Here is a 15,165-nt window from a genome sequence, read left to right as displayed (position 1 = left end):
TTTTTCACAAAGTTGTTTTAATTAATTAATTGATAGATCTTTGTGAGCGGTTATTAGTAGTAATAATTGTTACCAAAATTGAGTGGTCGGTCATATTTTTTACATATAATTTCTGGTTGCTTTTTGTATGGGCTTTGCACTTTTATAGTGGGTATATATCACAGTCTTTCTTCTTCTTCTTATTAACATTATTATTTTTCCATATATATCATGAGGCTATATAAAGGTGAGGAATCATCTTCAAATTTCATTAATTTAATACCTTAGATTATATAATTTGAATATAATCAGTTTATTATCCTCTATACAAATGGCAAACAAAAATGGGTCAGAGTCCATCACCATCTAACCCCACTTCAAATTTTAAGTGAACCTAATAAGAGCAAAATTCAACATCATCAAAACGTCATTCACTTGAAATAAGTACATGATTCTCACACTGGCACTAGTCAAATATCTAATTCACATTTTGTACTTTTTTTTTCTTTTTTTTCCTTTTTTTTTTTTGGAGAAAAAAATATCAGTATATTAACCAAGAGAAGAAGATACATATTCACCCAAAAAAAAAAAAAAAAAAAAAAAAAAAAAAACTAGATACATCGTTTTGCAAACAGGGAATCGGCCATTACTTTCCACCCAAAAAATAAAAAAATAAAAAAATAGAAAGAAAGAAAAAAGAAAAAAGAAAAAGGGAATCAGCCATTCCGGGCCTCCTCCAACCAGGTACAATAGTAATAATGGAGGGTGATCAGATAAAACCAGAACTGATGAAGATGGCATGTGAGCGTTTTGGAGAAACCAAAGAATGCTTAATTTACAGTTATCCAAAAAGGTACTTCACACATTTATTATCATATGGAATCAAAGGACACGGTGCAAAATAAGACATTTATGGATTTGTTTATTTATTTTTACTTCATTTTCCTCTAAAAGAGGTGATTTTAAACCAAATTTCCTTTTTATATATACATATTGTTTCAAGTTACGGTCTAAAATCCAAAGGTTTTAACTGTATTCGTTGAAATTCGTAGAAAACCAATCTTTTTCTCTTAAAAGAGAAAATAATTGCCATTTTTAATTTTTTGGGTTAACACTGAATACAAAAATAACCAACACTACTAGTACTTTAAAATAACAAAATTCAGCCTAACATAATTAGAAAAAAATTATTTGGTGTACTTTTTTTTTTTTCTCTTTTTAGATAAAATTGTCATATTGTTTTACAAAAAATAAATTTAAGGAATGTTGATAGTAATGCCCCCTAAACTATACCAAATTTTACATATTGCATTCTAAATTTTTTGTTTTTGACATTTTGGATCTCGAATTCTACTAAACTTTGCACTGTTGGTCTTCTTATAACCTCTAAAAATTTAGAAACATGCGTACTGCGTGACAGCTATGAAAGGACATGTAAGGTTTTGTCCACCCATTAACCCTCCTGCTTTTTCATGCTCTTGATAGATTAGGGATTTAAGATTTGGGAAAGGTCACGTATTACTCTCCGCACAAAACGTGAGAATTTTTACTTATTTTATATAATATGTGCTCTGTGAATCCATTCTCACCAAAACAGTTAAATATTTGTTCACGACTCAAGCCCTCAATTTATTTATTTTTACTTTTAGTTTGTCCTGGAAGAAATTGAAAAGCATGCAATTCCTCCACTTTATGATGTGGAATTTGAATATAATAATAAATTGTGATTGTGTATAGGGTTTTAACTCTGACAAACAGAAGTAAAAAGTAGGGAAGAAGAGATAACGGGTGGAAAAGAACTTACATGCCCTTTTATAACATGTTTTGCATGTGTCAAATATGTTAAGATGTTTGGATGGAAAATTTTAAGAAAAACCTACAGTCCAAGGTTTGGCAAAATTTAGAATGCAAAATACCAGAAGAAATATTTTAAGATGCAATATGCAAAATCTAATATAATTTGGAATACCTTCATGCTAATATTCCTAAACTAAAAGAAAATTGTTGTTAACTATTATGTTGTAATGGGTGAAGTAGGCTAATTCGGTTGACGAGCGCTACTACTTATGCCAAGGATAATGCGGGTTCGAGTCGCTGAGTCGGAGAACAGCCAAAAAACACAAAAATAAATAAATAAATAAAAACTATCATGTTGTAACAACAAAACCGCTTTGTAAACCATGCCAAATCCTCCTTCCCCGACGCGGCACCGCTCGTGGAAGTTCTCGGTGCCCAGTGGCATTAACAATTTCTTCAAATGTAAATTTTTCATATTTTCCTCATATTTTGGTCTCCAAGATCTCAAACTCTTTAGACATTGATTAATTTATTCATTTGATTTTTGTATACCCACCATCTACTTGTTTTATTTATTTATTTATTTATTTTTGGTAATAGCCATCTACTTCTTTTTAGGGGTACTTAACTTGAAAATCGAATAATTAATAACATAGGAAGTGCTTTTAAAAAAATAATTCTTTGTTCCTTTTTATTGTTTTTTATAGCAATTTTTTTTTTTATTTAAGACATTACTTTATGTGGTAACCATGTTTAAATCATAATATAAATAGTTTTTGCTATTTGTAATTGATTGTGATAATCACTAATGGCATCATCCACCATCGTTTATATAAAAATTATCAACTGATAGTATTTAAATATTAATTTTTTATTCCAAAATTTTAATTTGAAAAAGTAAATCTTTTTAAACATTTACTTAAATTGGTGACAAATGATAATTTATTTTTATATATAATAACACTAGTGCAGATTTTTTTAGTCAAAAAAAAAAAAAAAAGCTTATATATATACACCTATACTGATTGAAATAATGCTATCCATACATATTTTTTTGGTTGAAAAATCATCAGCCATAATAGAAAATTTGTTCAAAAGAGGATAGCGTAATTGCTCTCTCGTCAGTAAAAAATTAGTTTCATATAAATAACATTCTTTTGGTTAATTTCTTTTACAAGCTAATTTCACCCGGCATTAGAAAAAAAAAAGTCATAATTTGATTACATATTGACTGGATGAAATCCTGCATTATGTTGGGTGTTAAAAATAAAAAACTAAAAAATCCTGCATTACGTGAATTTAGGCAATATATCAAATATTAATCAATAGCTGATTATATATATCAATAAAAATGATCATGCCAATTGATTGATGCACAAATAGAAAGGTAAACAAATAGGTTATGGATTTCTTATTATTCTACTCGGCAGGATTTAGAAGCTTGTTGATTGTTAATCTATCTAAAGGCTCAGACAAGGAAGTCCGTGGCCTACTCCTAATAGTGGACAATTCTTGTGCCACAAACCGCATGACGGGTCGTGACTCTGGAGAGTTTCGCGTGCAGGCTAGCGCTAAGCTCACCACCATCACCACCGCCACTGCAACTCTACCTCTCGGTTGCTCAAGCCGGTGGTCCAAAATGTCTTTCAACAGCAAACTTTCTACATTAATAATCTCTGATGTTGATGTCGATGTCGATTTCGATGGCCATGATAGGCCATCCAGAAGCTCTCCTGGATGTCTTCCCATCATTATTTCTAAAGCTACCACCCCAAAACTATATACATCACATTTCTCTGTAACTCTCATTGTAAGAGCTAGTTCTGCATGTTTTATGCCAATCACCCAAATAATTAATTAGCATGATTTCATAATATAATGTTTTTGTTTTTATTAATTAATTAATAATTCAGATAATATTATAACAGATGACTAATTAATTAATTTTACCTGGGGCCATGTAGCCGTAGGACCCAGCAACAGTAGTCCAGTTGGATGAATCAGGGCTCAACAGTCTGGCAGTGCCAAAATCCGATAGCCGTGGCTCAAAATCCGACTCCAGCAGTACATTGCCCAAAGACACATCCCGGTGAACGATCGGCGGCGAGCAGTCATGGTGCAAGTAGGAAAGCGCATGAGCCAGTCCTTGGACAATTCTGACCCTTTTGTCCCAACCCAGATCCACATCTTTTCCATTATCCAAACCATACAACACCTTTCTCAAGCTTCCTCTTTCTACGTATTCATAAACCAAGTGCATGCGACCCCTCCTGTTGTAGAACCCATATAGCTTTATGATATTCCGGTGCCGGATGTCCGTCAGAGTTCTTATCTCGTTCTCGAAACTCCAGCGGTTTGTTTCCGGGATGTTGGCAGACTCTGTTATCTTCAACCGCTTAACCGCAACAGCAAGACCAGAAGATAAAACCGCTTTGTATACTACCCCAAATCCTCCATTCCCGATGCAGTACTTATCGTCGAAGTTCTCGGTTGCATTCATGATTTCCAAAAATGTAAACTTTCTTTCTCTCTCCCATATTACCGACTCGTTTTTAACAACTCTGTTTTCTTCGTCTTGAATTCTTAATCGTCGACTCATAAGAAACATAGCGAAGATGATGGCATACACGACTACTACTACTGCACACACGGGGACAAGGATTTCGATCAGAATCTTACTGGGCTTTTTGTCTGAAGAAAAAGGGCATGGAATGAGCCGCCTAGAAAAATTTCCACACAAACCAGAGTTTCCTAAAAATGCATTTTCAGGAGGATTTTTGAAAAAGCCTTCTGTTGGTATTGGACCCGTGAAGTTGTTGAAAGAAAAATCAGCAGAGTCCAGACTAATCATTTTGGACGTTGGCGGTGGGATTTTGCCGGATAGATGGTTATTCGAGAGGTTCAGAATTTCCAAACGTACAAGCTTGGTGAAGCTTGATGGGATTTCTCCAGATAGTGAATTGCTGCTGAGATCCAACAAAGTTTGCAAGTAAACCAAGTTGCCAATGTCCGATGGTATTTCGCCGGAAAAATTGTTGTGGCTTAGGTTCAAGCTTAACAGTCCGACACAGTTATAAAGTCCCTTTGGAATGTGCCCAGAGAAATTGTTTACGGATAAATCAATCTTTCGTAAGCTTGTCAGATTGCCGATACTCTCCGGGATTTTCCCAGAAAAATGATTGTTGCTGAGATTGAGATGGAATAGCATTTTTAGTTTACCCAGTTCAGCTGGAATCTCCCCGCTCAGCTCATTGTTTACAAGTGTCAGACGCCCCAACCGATTTAGCTTTCCGATCTCAGGTGGGATTCGACCCGAAATCTTATTCTCATCCATCTTCATCTCTGTGAGATTTTTACTTTCACCCCACTCTGCTGAGATTTTACCCACAAATTGATTGTGACTAAGATCCAATTTTTTGAGATTCGGATAAACCCCAAATGCATTCGTAATGTCTCCGTTGAATTGGTTTTTACCAAACTCTGCGGTTTCTAATCTGGAACAATTTCTCAAGCACTCTGGTAATGGCCCTGTAAAACTGTTATTTCTCACATTCACATTTTTAAGAGCCAACCCGCTACACAATTCCTGGGGCAATTCTCCAGAGAAACTGTTGTGTGAAAGTCTAACTCTGGCCAGCCTAGGATTGTTCTTCCCAAAATCTTTGGGAATGTTTCCGGATAAATAATTGGTGAAAACAGAGAATGCTTCTAAGTTACCGAGATCACAAATGGTATCCGGTAACTCACCGGAAAGTTGGTTGGTGTCGACGTCGAATATGACCAGTGACGTCATGTTTCCAATCTCCGGCGGGATTGTCCCATTGAGGCCGTTGTAAAAAAGTTGCACGTGTTGAAGTTTTGTGAGATTACCAAAAGTAGGAGGAATTGGACCGGTTAGTTGGTTTATGGAAAGGTCTAAATCTGTGAGGTTCTTCAAGTTTCCTATCTCTGGGGGGATTAGTCCTGAAAGATTATTCCGATACAGCAAAAGATAATTGAGGTTTGTCAAAAGGCCAATTTCAGGAGGAATTTCCCCAGTGAAGCTATTGTTTTGAAGTTGTAACGATTTCAGTTGAGTCCAATTGGAGATAAGATCAGGGGAAACAGGACCAGAAAATGAATTATCAGACAAACCCAATTCAGTGAGATTTTTAAGATCGGATAGAGACAAAGGCAGCTCCCCACTGAGGTTATTTACAGCCAGGGCCAAGAAAGTGAGACTGGTACAAGAGCCAAGCTCATGAGGGATTGTGGAGTTTAGGAAATTTTGTCCGAGATCGAGGTGAGAAAGCTCCTTGAGCTGGGATATAGGGGTAGGAATTTGACCTTCAAAGGAATTGTTGAACAAATCAAGAAGTTGAAGATGAGGTATAAAACCAATGTCATCAGGAATTGTACCATTCAAGCGGTTATTTGCGAGAATGAGATGTTTGAGATTGGAAAGCTTGGAAATGCTTGAAGATAAAGGACCAATGAATTGGTTATTTTTGAGATTGAGATATTCAAGCTTGCCCAGATTGCTAAATACCCATTCTGGTATTTGGCCAGTTAACTGCTGATTCTTGGACAAGTCCAGAAACGTCAAGTTCCTGCATTCTGATATGAATACTGGGAATTCTGAATCAAGAAGATTGAGATAAAGGTCAAGGTGGGTCAACAATGGCATGGATGAAAATTTAGACCAGTCTGGAGATCCAAAGTAGTTCCGTCCAAGGTCCAAGTACCATACCTTTTGCAGATTGCTAAGTTGATAGGGAATGGTACCATTGAGATTGTTGTTGTGAAGACTGAGATACCGAAGCTCTGTTAACCTGCTCATACCCAATGGTATTTCCCCTTCCAAAATATTTTGTCCCAAGTCCAACTCAGTGAGCTTGGACAGGTCTCCAATGGCTGAAGGTATTGTCCCACTGAGAGTGGTGTTGTGGAGATTGAAGACGGTGAGATCAAGAAACGGAGTGAAGTTGAAGTGGGTCAATGTGCCGGTTACATTGATATTGGAAAGGTCTATTTGGGAGACTGTTGAGGTGGTGTTGTCGCAGACAATGGCAGTCCAGTTGCAGAGGTTGTTGTGGTTGGTGAAAGACCATGAATTTAGAGAAGCTGGTGAAGAAGAAAAGCTGTTCTTCCATTTGAGGAGGGCTTGGGCTTGGGCTTGAGTTAAAGGCGATGCAGATGAAGTGGTCTTCGATGGGAGCAAGAAAAGCAAGAGAGTAAGGTGAAGCAGAGAAGGCAGTTGGATGGTTTTCATGGTATACGTGTTGATTTGTTGCGTATGGATGAAGTTTAGATATTGAGGGAATCCGATCTGGGTTCGCTTTCTTTATATAGAAGTTTTGAGGAAATTTGTTTTGTCATGCTTCGTTACAGCTATCCAGGTGTTCCGACAGTTTCAAATTTTAGTTTGATTCAGACTGTTTGAACGCGTTGAAAGCCTAAATATCAATCAGAATTATATATAAATATATATACATATATTTTTAGTATAATCAGAATTATCTATCTACTCGTACATGATGGCGCACATTTTTCTTCGTTTACAAGTGTGGGAGTTGTTTTCTTTTGACTCTGTGAGTGTGAGAGGTAAGCACAACAGTGAGAAATGACTTTAATTCGACAATCATACATATTATTTGATAATTTACCAAATATATATATATATATATATATTGTTTGATAACTTGATACAAAATAATTTATTATCATGACATTTTTTTGGAGACCTAATTATCATAAAACGTATGACTTGTGTCCAAATAATAACAATAATAATAATAATAAGGAATTCGAAAATTGAATACAAAATGAGAAAATTAATTAAAAAATCAAATTCAGAACCTATTATTAAGTAATCGAAGATTTAAAAAAGGAAAATGAAGCAAAACTTTTACTCTTTATTTTGTTTGCTATTTAATTAATTGAAAACTGTATATATAAATGCAATGTGAAAAAGAAAATTAGAGTCTACAAAGCAATTGATGTGACGTCGTACTAATACTATTTGGTACCTAGTACATGATACCAAAAAAAAAAAAAAAAAAAAAAAAAAAAAACCAAATCCATAAATTGAATCCTACTGAAGTGTCGTTACAAAGAGGAGAAGTATCTGTCAAACCTACAGATACCTATACATGTTAGGATGTAACCCCTCAGACCGTGTTGTGTTCGTATAAACAAAAATTGAATGGTGACGATAGAGACAGAATACCATACCGTGTTGTGTTCATGCAAAGGCATACATTGTCCTCTTTTGCATAACTTTTCCCTCAGCGTTTATTTACTTTTTTAAAAATATTTTTTGAGGAAGCATTTTGTATTAGGAAGTCATTTTTAATAGATTTTGATTAAAAATACTTTTAAGGGCATGAATTACTTTTTGAAAATTTTTCAAACACTTTTAAAAGCAGTTTTTGTGGTTTAGAAAAGTTGTGTTTTTACTTGCCAAAAAGTAGTATTCTAAATAGGGCTCATTACTACGACAGTTGTAAAACGTGCACATATTTGTTTAAAATATGGTCAAATACCACCTTATCTCTTCATCTGAGCAATTAATATTTATATTGGCTGGGGAGTTTGTGGGAAAACTATTAATTTTCTTGCTTTTATATTATAGTTTGAAAGTTAAGTAGTACAATGTACTACCATTTTCTTGCTTTTATATTCATTATAGTTTGAAGGAAAATTTACTCTTTTGAACCTCAACAAAAATGAGTTTTCACTTTTATGAGTTACGTATATGCACATCTTCCTTCTTTTCACAGAGTTGGTGTAATTAATGATTGATAGATAGATCTTTCTAAGTGGACAGTGGTTTCTGAGTATAAGTAGCAATAGTCGCCAAAAGCGCATATATGGTCGGTTGCAATGACATTTTAATTATTACTTTTTATTGCTTTTATTTATTGACATATCATTTAATTATTAATAAATACTAAGGAATGTAAATTAAAAAAAAGAAGATGAAAATAAGTAGAGGAATAAATGTCTATAAAAAAATAAAACTAAAAAACATAACGTATAAAGTATAAAACCTTTTAAAGTTGTATTTGTAAAAATACTGTTTATCGTTAAAAAAAAAGTTATATATATATATATACACACATATTTTTAATTTTAAAAAGCATCTTTGAAAATGCTGTCTCCTAAGTCCTAAACGTGAACCCCGATGTGATTGCAGGTGTGCGTGTTACATGAACACAAAGCTGTAGAATTGTCGTAAAATTCTATACAAATTGTGAAACATGAGCGACACGCACACATGCAGTTTTGGCTTTTTGCTGGAAAATCTTTTCGAGACGTTTGCCAGGCTCGATTTGCGGAACGTACATATATAGTCGGTCATAGCATGGCGGCTTATCTACATGTTTTCGTGCGACCCACACAAAGCGTTCGTGCATTGATGTTGATTAAACCTCACAAACACCAACCAAGTTGCTATGTTTTCATTCTTCGAAAATTCTTTTCAGGATTCACAACTTCAACTTCAGACTTCAGAGTTAACTCCACGTTTTTCATTAATTCGTCATCCGCTGAATAATTTTAATGTGCAATATTATTATTATTTTTTTTATTTTCTAAGTTTAGAAAGTATCTTTCTTTTTTTTCTCTTTTCCGTTGAATATTACAATTTATAAATCAAGCTCTCATAACTCATAAAGTTTCGTAATTTGTTGGTAATGTGTAAAAATTGGGTAGCGTATATAGATGGATGGGCATCTTAATCATGCATAAGATGGGTGCAGGAAATATGAATGATTACTTAGTTTGAAAAAACTAATGTAATCCAAAATGCCATGCATTCATGCATGAAGATGTTAACTTTAAAAAAATCATCGATTAAGAAAGCACATAAAATTTCCACCCTAAAGTATGAATTATTGACTAAGAAAGCACATGAAATTTCAACCCAAAAAATGAATTATTAAGTGAATCACAATTGAATTCTGTAACAGAATCAAATTCAATTCATACGAATATACCATCTAATATGGTGAGTAAAACTTGCATGGGCATTATTTTCATGGACTGGCTCAAGTGGGTCCTGCGGGGCACGGCCCACCCATCACTCTCATTTTTATTTTTATTTTTATTTATTTATTTATTTTTTTTTTTTTTTGGTTGTTGACTAATTTAATCCTCAAAATCCAATTGTGCCCCTCTATCAAGTCGTCCGTATACTAACTCTTTTATCTTTTTCTCTTTTTGTTTTTTATTTTACCATTTTCTTACCTATTATATGCTTTTTTACAATAATAACTATTTAATATAATTGAAATAATTTTTGAAATATATATAATTTTTCAGCAAAATAATCGTTACTTAACAAATATATTACATATACATTTTATTTATTTAACAACAAGCACCATTTTTTTTTTTGAAAAAATATATTAATTTTTGTACCAACGGATTTAAACTGGCTCAAATCCCACATTATGTGGCATATAGGTTCATACTAGCACGAAAATTCACACATCTCAAATATAGGTGCAACGAAATTAGCTTACCATATGGATCAAGTAAACCAATAAATACTAAACAAATAGCTTACCACATGAATCAAGTAAATCAATAAATAATAAACAAACACTTAGTAATATAATTAAATGTTATATGTATATGTATTAACGAGAAAAAATCACTTGTAAAGCTTGTTGATGGTGATCAAGTCTATAGGTTGACACAACCGAGTCCGGGTCCTACTCCTTTGGGATAGTTCATGCACCACAAAGCGCATGTCTGGTCGACACTGCGGAGAGGTTTGCGTGCAGGCCAAGGCTAACATCACCACTCTCACTACTGCTGCTGCAACTTCACCTTTCGGTGTCGGAAGCCGATCATCTAAAACGTCCTTCAACAGCAAATCTTCTGCATTATCATCAATGTCTAATAATGATTTTGATGGTCCTGAATTAACATAGCTAAGAAGTTCCCCTGGATGTTTTCCCATCATCATTTCTAACGCTACCACTCCGAAGCTATAAACGTCACACTTGTCTGTGATCTGCATTGAAAGCGCAAGCTCTGCAACTCCAAATTTATTTACCACAAAATCAAACATAATCAGTCCCAATACTAGCAATAAAAAATTAAAAAAAGTTTTTGCTAAAAAGTGAATTTTTATATTTTTTGACCTCACCCGGGGCCATATAGCCAAAAGACCCAGCAAAAGCAGAGGTCCAGTTGGACGAATCTGATGTCAGAAGCTTTGCAGTACCAAAATCTGAAAGCCTTGGCACTAATTCTCTATCAACCAATATGTTGTTCAATGTCACGTCCCTGTGAACTATTGGTAAAGTGCATTCATGGTGCAAGTAGGAAAGCGCATTTGCCAAGTCTTCCACAATTTTCAGCCTTTTAGACCATCCAAGTTCTGTTTCACCTTGAATCCCATATAATACTCTCTTCAGAGAACCTCTCTCTGCATATTCATAAACCAGGTACATAACTCCCTTCAAAGAACAGAACCCATGAAGCTTGATGATATTCCGGTGCCTGACTTCTGTCAATGTCTTTATCTCGTTTTGGAAACTCCGGAGATATATGTCTGGAATATCAACAGAGTACTCTGTTATATTCAGCCTTTTCACTGCAACAACTTGACCTGTCCTCAAAACTGCCTTGTAAACACTTCCAGAGCCTCCTTTCCCAATGCAGTACTTTTCGTTGAAGTTTTCGGTTGCATTCACAATGTCTCCAAAAATGAATCTGTTCCCTTCTCTTGTCCATATCACCAATTTGCAACACTGATATTCCGAAGTCTTTTCCTTCAGATCATCATTTTCTCTTTTGGGGTTTCGATGCAATATGAGAAACACAGAGATAATGCTTGCCAAAACTGACACGCCACAAATGGGAACAAGAACATAAATCAGAACCTTGTTGTTGGACTTTCCTCTTCGATTGCATGGAGCTAGTCCCTCTGCATCTCCGCACAAAGCAGAGTTTCCAACGAATGCATTTCTGGGAGCAAGATGGAAAATAGTACTATCTGGGATTGGACCAGTCAAATTGTTAAAGGAAAAATCTATTGTATCTAAAGTAAGAATGCCTGAAAACGAAGATGGAATTTCTCCTGAGAAAGAGTTCTGTGAGACATTGAGAATCTGTAACCTTTGAAGCTGACCAAGGCTTGGAGGGATTGACCCTGAAAGCAAATTTCTGCTGAGATCTAACAAGTACAAAAACTTCAAGTTTCCAAACTCGAATGGTATTTTGCCTGATATTCTATTATGGCTCAAGTTCAAGCTCAATAGATCATCCAATTTACTAAGCTCCATAGGTATATTACCAGTCAAATCATTGTTAGCCAAATCTAGATTTCGTAGCAGAGTCAACTTGCTTAAACACTTAGGCAAAGACCCAGTAAAATGATTATTGGTAAGGTTGAGCTTGTATAGCTTACCTATGTTTCCAATTTCTGTAGGAATTGTTCCAGTCAAATTATTAGAGTCAAGGCCTAAAGTCTGTAACCTTGACAACCTCCCAATCTCAGGTGGGATTTGTCCTGAAAATTTGTTCCTACCCATACTCAATCCGATGAGGCTTTCACATTTTCCCCAGTCGGGTGAGATTTGACCAACAAATTGGTTCCCATCAAGCCTAACCATTGACAATTCAGAACAGTTTTTCCAAACGTCCGGAAATGGCCCAGACAAATTATTGCCCAACACAGAAAATTCCGATAACTTGCTGAAGCTAGAAATTGTTTCAGGCAACTCTCCTGAAAGTTGGTTATTGCAAACATCAAAGAAAGACAAGGACGACCACATGTTTCCAATCTCCCGCGGGATTGGTCCACTGAGGTTGTTGAAGGAAACATGAAATACCTCAAGGTTTGTGAGATTCCCCACTTCAGAAGGAATGGAGCCAAAGATTTGATTGTCCGAAAGCATCAAGGTTTTAAGGTTTCTGAGATTCCCAAGTGTCTGAGGAATTAGGCCTCTGATTCTGTTGTAGGAAAGGTCAAGTATCTGAAGCTTTGTTAGATTCCCTATAGTTGGAGGAATTGGACTTGAGAGTGTGTTTTTAGAGAGGTCTAATTCTCTCAGGTCCTTCAAGTTTCCAATATCTTGGGGAATTGGGCCAGAAAAATTATTTTGATGCAGGAAAAGATAATTGAGTTTTGTCAACAATCCAATTTGGGATGGAATTTGCCCATTGAATTTATTGTTTTGAAGGTGCAATGAGCGCAGTTCAGTCCAATTAGAAATTAGATTATGGGATATAGGACCAGAAAATGAATTGCTAGATAAACCAAGGTAGGTGAGTCTAGTACAAGAACCAAGCTCAGAAGGGATTGTAGAGTCCAAGGAATTGAATTGAAGGTTGAGGTAGGAAAGCTTCTTAAGTTGGCCTATGGAGGAAGGAATTTGACCTTCAAAGGAATTGTTTTGCATATCAAGATGTTGAAGATTAGCTAGAAAACCAATATCTTGAGGAATTGTAGCATTAAAGTGGTTAGCCGCTAGATTAAGTTGTTTGAGATTGGAAAGATTAGAAATGTTTGAAGACAAGGGACCAACGAATTGGTTATTTGTGAGATTGAGATATTCAAGCTTGCCCAGATTTCTAAATACCCATTCTGGTATCTGACCTGTCAAACTATTCATTGACAAGTCGAGGAACGTCAAGTTCCAACAATTGGATATAAAATCTGGAAATCCTGAACCAAGTCTGTTGAGATAAAGGTCAAGGTAGGTCAATAATGGCATGGATGAAAATTTAGACCAGTCTGGAGATTCCAAGTAGTTGGATCCAAGGTCAAAGTACCATACCTTTTGGAGATTGCTGAGCTGATAGGGGATTGTACCATTGAGATTGTTGCTGTGAAGACTAAGATACTGAAGCTCTGTCAACCTGCTTATATCCAAAGGTATTTCCCCTTCCAAAAAGTTGTTGCCCATGTCCAACAAAGTGAGCTTGTACATGTCTCCAATGGCTGCTGGAATTGGCCCATTGAGAGTGTTGTTGTTAAGGTTGAAGACAGTGAGATTAGGAAATGGAGTGAAGTCGAAGTGGGTAAGTGTTCCGGTGACATTGATATTGGAGAGGTCTATTTGGGAGACCGTTGAGGTTGTGTTTTCGCAGACAACGGCGGTCCAGTTGCAGAGGTTGTTGAGGTTGGTGAAAGACCATGAATTTAGAGAAGGTGGGGAAGAAGATAAGCTGTTCTTCCATTTGATAAGAGCTTCTGCTTGTGTTGTTGGAGATGTAGTAGTCTTCAACGGAAGCAATGAGAGGAACAGAATCTGGAAGAGAAAGAGAAGAAAAAGCTTTGGAATGGTTTTCATGGTGTTTGTTTCTGTAAGCTATTATATTTAAGTAGACATAATCTGGTTGATACAGGGTTATAGTCTCCGAACAAAGAGATCGAAGGAGAGAGTGGAGGATCAGATTCCTAGCTAGCATATAAGGGATGATATAATTACCAAAAAAAAAAAAAAAAAGGATGACATTGGCTCATGAGCCAAGTTGGTCAAGCTCAGATTTTTTTCTTCAAGGTTAAAATTATATATCTCCATAGCGAAGGTATGTAGGTCAGTCACATGTGCATGACTGGTCTACTGAAGTGTAATATAATTAACTTACACAAGTTGCACCAGGACTCAATTAGCTAGTCCATATCACTATAATATTTTACATAATCCACTGCTGGAGGCATTGTGAAGGATGAGCCTTCCAATTTGACCTTAGTGTTTGTAAGTGGATTGTTCACATCTGTGCAAAAGCAAGAAATATTCAATATTACAGTGAGAATGCCCATAAAGAAGGGGGAATTGGACCCAGTAGTTGGTCCAAACCAATTAGTCCATCATGTTTCCTTCAAAATGCCAATTTTTCTCGTTTTATTTATTTATTATTTTTTTTCTGCTGAAACCAACAGATTGAGATCTATTTCAATGGAGTTAGTGCAGGGAAAACACCACTTGGAAAGAGCTAGCTTGGATATGTCAAGCATGTTTATCTTTCAACAATATAAGCAAAGTCACCATATTTCTTTTTTCCTTTTTTATTTTTTTTCTCTTTTTTTGGACAAAGATCTGAAGTTTGAATTCCTTACCATTAAAAAAAAAAAATTGAAAAATAAAAACTATATTAAAGTAAAACATGATAAAACTTATAAACCTTTGGTTTTAATTTTGTTTTTGTTTTTTTTTTTTTTTGGTTTTTGAAGAAATTTTGAAAATTTTGCAAGAAATAAAAAGTTCTTTTTTATTTTTATTTTTAATATTGGGGTGGGAGATTTTGAATTTGGAAAAAGTAGTGGCAGGTTTACACAGGAACCAAGAAATTAAGATTTAATAAACAAATTTAGTGTTTCTCAAAAAAATAAATAAACAAATTTAGTGACTATTATCGATCTTATCATATTCAAAATATTTTCCA

The 15,165-nt window shown here is 35.1% G+C and overlaps 2 protein-coding genes across 2 annotated transcripts; both read right to left on the bottom strand.

Annotated features, from left to right (window-relative positions):
- Positions 1-3,158: 3,158 nt before the first annotated feature.
- On the bottom strand, positions 3,159-7,053 carry LOC107425782 (MDIS1-interacting receptor like kinase 2-like). Its single transcript, XM_016035821.4, has 2 exons — positions 3,727-7,053; positions 3,159-3,599 (listed from the first exon to the last, which is right to left on the bottom strand). The coding sequence occupies exons 1-2, from the start codon at positions 7,025-7,027 to the stop codon at positions 3,196-3,198; spliced, it is 3,705 nt and encodes a 1,234-aa protein (XP_015891307.3). The 5' UTR covers positions 7,028-7,053; the 3' UTR covers positions 3,159-3,195.
- Positions 7,054-10,247: 3,194 nt separating this feature from the next.
- LOC107425796 (MDIS1-interacting receptor like kinase 2) lies at positions 10,248-14,199 on the bottom strand. Its single transcript, XM_060811566.1, has 2 exons — positions 10,916-14,199; positions 10,248-10,800 (listed from the first exon to the last, which is right to left on the bottom strand). The coding sequence occupies exons 1-2, from the start codon at positions 14,067-14,069 to the stop codon at positions 10,415-10,417; spliced, it is 3,540 nt and encodes a 1,179-aa protein (XP_060667549.1). The 5' UTR covers positions 14,070-14,199; the 3' UTR covers positions 10,248-10,414.
- Between the last annotated feature and the right edge of the window lie 966 nt (positions 14,200-15,165).

The sequence above is a fragment of the Ziziphus jujuba genome, chromosome 9 (assembly GCF_031755915.1).
Source record: "Ziziphus jujuba cultivar Dongzao chromosome 9, ASM3175591v1".
NCBI classification, from domain to species: domain Eukaryota; kingdom Viridiplantae; phylum Streptophyta; class Magnoliopsida; order Rosales; family Rhamnaceae; genus Ziziphus; species Ziziphus jujuba.
This window is presented reverse-complemented; position numbering and strand designations above follow the sequence as displayed.